Here is a 7,230-nt window from a genome sequence, read left to right on the forward strand (position 1 = left end):
CCTGAGAGAGGGAGAAGTGTCGGCATCTACCTGCTGACTTACCGGCCCCGCCGCCTCTCCCCGCTGTTTCCCCCGGGGCAGCGGGGCCGGGAGGCTCTGGGTGGCTCCCAGGTGTGGGCAGAACCGGAGGTCACCGGCCTTGCCCTGAGGCTTTTGGGGGAAAAAAGTCTCTCTGAAGCTATCGATAGCAAGAGCCTGTTCCATCGCCTTCAGTGCAGCTGTGTTGGAGCAGCGGCCGGATGATCATCTCTCAAACTGGAGTACATTGGTATTTGACTCTAGGCAGTAGGAGCCAGTTCCAAACTATTCCTTGGGCAGAGGAATTTCTCTCTCTTTTTTTCCACAGCTGCTGGCCCTCCCTGGGGACGATGGACGGCTCAGCAGGTGCATGTGGGGCCCGGGAAGGCTCCAGTGTCGGGTCGCAGAAGGACAGAGTGGTGACTGAGGAGGAATGGCTGCAGAAATGGGAATCGGGCAACATTGGGTTTCACAAGGAACAAGGGCATCCGTACGTGACTTCACTCCCCTGCCTGGGCTGGGTACAGAAATGCTGTGAGATGGGTGACTTGACTCGTTAGAAAAACTTTGACGAGGAAATGGAGCGTTTACAAAAGAAAAAATATTTTTCACAGTCGCAGCTTGAAACTAAAATAAATACACGTACTTTTGTGACCTGCATTTGTCAAACAAAAGGGCAGAGGAAATAAAGGGTTGAAATTAACTTAGAACTTTTACTCTTGAATCGGGTTTTAAACTAGAAAAGCTTGGATAGCTTGGCTAAAAATCTTAAAATTTTCTGATGCAGAAGCTCTGCGCTGCTGTTCATAAGTTATGAATCAAGCCTAAAACAATATACAGGGGGCATTGGAGCACTTACTGTGGGCTGGAAGACAGGGGCCTAAGAGAGCAAACGTGCTTATATAGTCTTGCAATCAACGATAGTTACATTTAAGACCTGTACAAGTGATTTGATTGATACAGAAGTTTAATAATAATTTTGTTTAAGCTGTCTATCGTGGCCCTCTTAGAGGTGGGTTGGTTTGTTTATTTACTCGGAAAAGACAAGCAGAAAAGAGAACAAACTGAAAAGTGTTCGTTTCTAACAGAAATTAAAGTTACCTTTTTTCTAAGTGAATGAAAGGTGAATGTTTTTATTTTACGTTTTTATTTCTCATGGTATGAAGCAGGTCGAACTAAGAACCTGTGTTCCATCATGGAGTTTGGGTGCTACCTGGTGTAGTCTGTAATACTTGGCTTTTAATGTGCCAGCACACGTAAATACTCGCAGTGTTGAGTAAAACATGTCTGTTCTTCTGCAGGCTCCTCCAGCAGTATCTGGACGTTCTTTTAAACGGCAGGAGTGGACTGAGGGTATTTTTCCCACTTTGTGGTAAAGCAGTAGAGATGAAATGGTAAAGCACGGATTATAAGAGCAAAAATCTTACTTGATGTGGGGAGGAAGGGAGGGAGAAGGAGAATTCCCAACCTTATACTGGCCAGTGGGAATGTGCTGCATCTCCGCTGGTGGGAAGGCAGCGTCACGGGGGGCTGAAGGGAGGAGGAAGGTTGGCTGAATTTGTTGGTGCTTTGTATAGTAGCATAAATGGGATGGATAAGGACTGACCTGACAGCCCCCCTGGTTGTCCCGAGTTCAGCTTGGGGCATGCTGAATTTGTGACAGCCAAAGTGACTGAAGCTGTGCCCTTACCGCTGCTTCCTTTGGTGGCAGTGCCAGCTTAAATTGCCTGCAGTGAGGTTGGTTGTGCCAGAGCACGCTTTCAAAGGACCATGTGGCCTGTCACACTGGGAACTTAAATGATTTGGGATAAATGTAACATCCTCTTTTTTACATTTATTATTTTGCTTTTACTTTTTTGGGGGTGAGTTACATTTCTAATTAGGGGCTGTATAAGCCAGAGTTTTTCTTGGAAAGAGGGAACACGCAAACCAAAAAGCCCTGAGTGAACTGTCATCCTCAAGGAATCGAGTTAGTCCCAGTTCCCAGGTTTTATCACGGTAACTCCTTACCAGCTGACTGCAGGGTTTGACACACATGACCGTTGCGCTGAGCTGCAGCAGTGAAGAGGTTACTGCACCCTGCTGAGCCCAACATTTCTGCCAAGCTGTGAAGGCAGCTGGGTGGACATTGTGCCTCAGCCACTGCAGCTCAGAGCAGAACATATTTCTGCACACTGAGATGGGCAGTTTCTCTGTGTAATCACCTTTGTTTTCACAGAAATAAATGAGTAATCCGCTGAAACCAAATAAAGCCTCTAAGTCCTTGTCAGCTCTGTGCCCAGTGGTGCTAATTTAAGCTCAGATCATGGAGAGGAGCTGTTCAATCAAATGTGAACACTCCAGAAAGTCAGGATTAGACATATATCCTAAAACCAGAGTTTCCCTAATGAATAAATGCTGCGTCTGGTAATGGCCCAGCCTGTGAGCCTCACGTAAACTTGGGACCTTTCTCTGCTGTGTGCAGGCTGGCAGACATGGGACACAGCGTTGTTGGTGTGGAAGTCAGCGAGCAAGCACTGAAGGAATTTTTTGCTGAACACAGTCTGCCTTATTGCGAGGAGCCAGTCCCAGAGATTCCAGGAGCAAAAAAGCTGCAGGTAAGTTTCCTGTGTTGTGGAATGATCTGGTGTGGTTTCTCATGCAATGCAGGCGTAACTGAGCAAACAAGTCATTCTGCTTTTAAATCTCTGTCTTACTGGTAATCATTCACCGCTCCTGAAGAGGTCTGAAAGGAAGCTCTGAGTTGTAATTTTGGACTGAAAAGTTCTTCTTTTGAGCTTAGTACTTTGGCCTTCTTTTCTTATGACATTGAAGCACCTGAATGTAAAGTAAACGTATTTTAAAATTGGACGGTTGCATGCCTTGGTAAATCAGAACCTCTCTGGAGGGGAGAGGTTTTTATCACAGTTTTTCCCCATTACACCTAAGTCTATGTTTAAAAATAGCAGATGAGTATATTTTCAGGTATAAAGTATAAATAAGTGCATATTTAAAGATAGTTTGCTGATAAGTTTTGTTTCCTTTGCTTTTTATTGTAGAGTATCTCTGGGAACATTTCTCTGTACTGCTGCAGTATTTATGATTTGTCCAGGTAGGAATATACAGTGTGTTTTACAGTTCTCTATAATCAAACATATATCAATACTGTTGCATTATTTTATTTGAATCAGCCATAAAGATTTGGAACAGGTCCTTTCAAGAAAACTCTTATTATAACTTATAATAATAACTCGTATGAACGTGAATAGTCAATCTCCAATAAAAAGTAACTCTGTTGTTGACCATTAGATAAAGATGACAACTAAATATCTTTAAATGGGCTTCTTATTCTAAGCCATCCGGTGAAAGTTATAGAAAAACATGTTTGTTTTTACAGTAAAAACAAATTATCTTAACATTATTGATGGATTCTGCAAAGCAAAACCCTTGCACAATGCCTTACTCAGAGTAGCTTAGGAAAAGTAACGTACCTAGAGGTGTCGTGTCATCTTAGTCAGCTTTTCCTTTAACTAAGTACTAAATATATTTTTTCCCAAAACTATTGATTAACATATGCATAGATAAATTGTACCCATTGATTGGATGTGTCCCATGCTTTACCTAACGTACTTTTGTTGATAGACTTAAAGTATCACTCCATTGTATCTGTCTACGTAATATATTGTCAAAGACAGACTCTGCAAGTGTTGTGACAAACGTGGCTCAACTTACTAATGTTTTCTGAAAGATTTTGTCCTAAAACGTCCTTATTTCTTAGTTAAAAGCCACAACAGAAAATGCAAAATACTTCAATTAGGTCTGCACTACTGACTCCTGAAAAATTTTTCAACCCATTGTGCTCTGTGGCCTCAAGCATCGCTTCTCAGATTTTGTGGTGGCTTTGCACCTGGCCGAGGCTCCAGTGTTGAAAATTACTGAGTTGTTCAGAGACTGCAGGAGAACTTAGGACTCTCTCTAGCCTCTAGCATAGAAGACTCTGCCTTGGACAGTAATGCATCTGGCATATTTATTTGTCCTCAGAAGTTTCATAGTGGTTTTGGTAACAGGCATATTTAAATCTGTCTTAAAACGTCCTCAGACCTAGACCGGTGCTGGGATAGCTGGAGGTTGGAGAGCAGGCAAGAAAGAGATGTTGTGTCTGGTTTTGTAATGTATCTTGTAGGAAGCTGAAAGTGCCCAGAGTCATGCACTATAGTTCCTTTCTCTTGCAGTTCTTACTCAGACATGATTTTCCTTAGATGATAAGGTTTTGGTGAAGTTTTGTGTTAAGTTTGCTTTTCTTACAAACAACTGTCAGGAACAAGGATTTGTTCCATAGCTGTTCAATAAGAAGAAGGAGGCCAAGTGTTAATCTTTACTTGGATGGGCTTTGCAGAGCTACAACATATACAGCTGTGATAGGGAGTTTAGGACACCAGAACATAATGTTTACTATATGATCCTTTTTTTTTCATCTGCATAAACTGGAAAAAAAAAAAAAAAAGAATATACATTACTAGAGTCCAAAGTCTTTTAGACAATAGACTGTTGCTAAGACTTCTGCTGGTGCAGCTGACTCCAGTTGATTTGAATAGAGTATATATAGCTGGTCCTGCAAAGTGAGTGCCTTGTGACAGATGGGTTGTATGTGAACGTGATTTTGTAGATAATTAATTACATTTTCAGTGCATATCCATATTGCTGGGTCCAGTACATAGTTTGTCATCCACAAAATAAATTGGCAGATACATGTGCTGGATGTGTGGTTCTGTACTGGGTGCTGCTACGGTGGAAGTATGAACCACGTTCTCTACAGCAGTCAGCAGATACTTGTGACTAGAAAAATGCACACGCTCTTCTAGTTTCTTTGTACAGAAAATTTAATTAATTACCCAGTAATTATGGAAATTAAACTTATTTCTGTCTTGCTGAGGCTGGCCTACTAGCAAACCCTTTTGATCTCCTAGCATTCATTAGAGGAGAACTCAGAAGTGCTCCTGACCTTTGTCAGAATGAGACATTTCAAAGTCTCTTGCTAGTTAAAGAGTAACAGGAATTACTGCTCTTTGTGGAAACTCTGGGACGTATGTAAAACAGTTTTATTACACAACAATTGTACCTCCTAATACAATTATGGCTGCAAGATTTAAAAAAAATACATTAACTGAAACTACTAAACATATGGAGAGAGAGAAATTCACAACTTTACTGCTTAAATCCAGTGGGATTTCTGCAGATATGTTAATTTCTGCTTTACATGTTAATTTTTATTAGTTGTTATAGTACCCAGACTGTGATCTTGTGCCATATAAACACATAGCAGGAGACAATGTAGAACTAAAAGGTTGAGTAATGATACAGTGAAAGGTACAGCCAAGAGGAGCACTTCCTAGCACCTTAGCTTCCTCCTGACTCCACATCAGGATGAAAGATAGTTGTGTACCTTTTTTTACCTTTTTGGTTCTCCTCAGAAGGAAATTGGATGTGCAGATGAGCAGAGAGCACCCAGATGCTCAACAGGTCCTGAGATTTGGGCAACCAGGAGACGAGGACTGGGGAATGCCACAGCATGAGGCTGCCTGCAGCCTGCCATGTCTGGAGGCCCCAATGAAATCGGTGTGGAGTAAAACACCTGAAATGTCTGTATGGAGCCACCAGCACCATTCCAGTTAGACCAGATTAAAGTTGGGAAGAAAAAGCAAGTGCAAAAAAACTTCGGGAGCTTGTCTAAGGTCATGCAGCAGACTCAGCTATGCAAAGAGGAGAACAGCCTGCGAGCCTCAGAAGATCAAATTTGTCACCTGCCCCACTCGACTTTGCTTTGTCCCCCTCGTGCCCTTTGCGTGTTTAAATGTGTCTTTAAAAATCTCCTTTCGTTTAAGAGGCTGGTTATTTAAATTAGATGCTTAGTCTTGGCAAACTTTAAAAGAAGTCAGGACTTCAAAGTGTTATCATGTCTCATCACAGTAGAGTGGGAAATACAGGATCAGCTTCTCTAGGTTAGATGCCAGAGACTTAGCAATGCTGTCGCAATGAAATGAGCAACGGGCAGGGAGAAGAAGTTGTTGTGGTTTAACTCCAGCTGGCAACTAAGCACCACATAGCTGCTTGCTCACTTCCCCCCCTCAATGGTGGGGACTATGAGAAGGGTAAAAGTGAGAAAGAAACTTGTGGCTTGAGATAAAAAGTTTAATAATTAATAAGAAAAAAATGTTAGGAAAAAAAAATAACTGAAGAGAAAGCAAAATAAAAGGCAAGAAAGACAAGTAATGGAAATGAAAACAATTACTCACCACCAACCAACCGATGTCCAGCCAGTTCCCAAGCAGCAGCCCCCCAGCCAACCTTCCCTCAGCTTTCTTGCTGAGCAGGACGTCATATGGTCTGGAATATCCATCCCTTTGGTCAGTTGGGGTCAGCTGTCCCAGCTGTGTCCTCTCCCAACTTTTTGTGCACCTCCAAGCTACTTACTAGTGGGGTGATGTGAGGAGCAGAAGAGGCCTTGACGCTGTGTAAGCACAGCTCAGCAGTAACTACAATTTCAGTGTGTTATCAGCTCAAATCCAAAACACAGCCCCATACAAGCGACTGTGAAGAAATATAACCCTACCCCAGCCAAAACTAGTACAGAAGTGAAGAAAGAAGTGATGCAGTTGGACTCTGACACCCTCACAGTAGGCAGACAGGTATTGCACAATTCCATACCATGTTTTTCTCACTAAGTAAATTTATTTCAGACTTCCTTTAAAATTATGCAATTTATGTTACTACTACCTTACTCTCTAAACTCCTGTTTTAATCATTACCAGAAACAAGGCTCTTCCTTCCAACCCCAAATATCCTCATCTCTAGTGTCACCCTGATTGCTCCTACTGATTGCATCAGTAAAAGCAATTCCCAATAGTCTTGGCCATGTGCAGGTTTTGGGTGGTCACTGAAGTCACCTGCCAGCATATCCAGGAGCAAAAACTAATGTCTGTGGCAGTGGTAGACTGAGGCAGGCAGTAGTGTCACTGGGCTTTTCTGGCATTAAACAAAGTGCAAGTGGAAGCTTGAACTGTCCTGGGCATGTAACTGGGAACTGATGTGTCTAAAATTGCTGGGTGTGTTGACTTCATTTCTCCTCCCTCTCTGCTCGGCCCTGGTGAGGCCACATCTGCAGTACTGTGTCAAATTCTGGGCTCCTCAGTTCAAGAGGGACAGGGATCTTCTGGAGAGAGTCCAGCGGAGGCC

The 7,230-nt window shown here is 42.6% G+C and overlaps 1 protein-coding gene across 1 annotated transcript in view; it reads left to right on the forward strand.

Annotated features, from left to right (window-relative positions):
* The first annotated feature begins 349 nt into the window (after positions 1-349).
* TPMT (thiopurine S-methyltransferase) overlaps positions 350-7,230 on the forward strand; it is a 10,529-nt gene continuing 3,648 nt past the window's right edge. The window contains exons 1-4 of the mRNA XM_010172283.1: positions 350-508; positions 1,320-1,412; positions 2,483-2,615; positions 3,057-3,109. Coding sequence (XP_010170585.1) covers positions 369-508; positions 1,320-1,412; positions 2,483-2,615; positions 3,057-3,109 — 419 coding nt within the window. The 5' untranslated portion in view covers positions 350-368. The remainder of the gene's footprint in view (positions 509-1,319; positions 1,413-2,482; positions 2,616-3,056; positions 3,110-7,230) is intronic.

Source organism: Antrostomus carolinensis, unplaced genomic scaffold (assembly GCF_000700745.2).
Source record: "Antrostomus carolinensis isolate BGI_N321 unplaced genomic scaffold, ASM70074v2 scaffold30077, whole genome shotgun sequence".
NCBI lineage: Eukaryota > Metazoa > Chordata > Aves > Caprimulgiformes > Caprimulgidae > Antrostomus > Antrostomus carolinensis.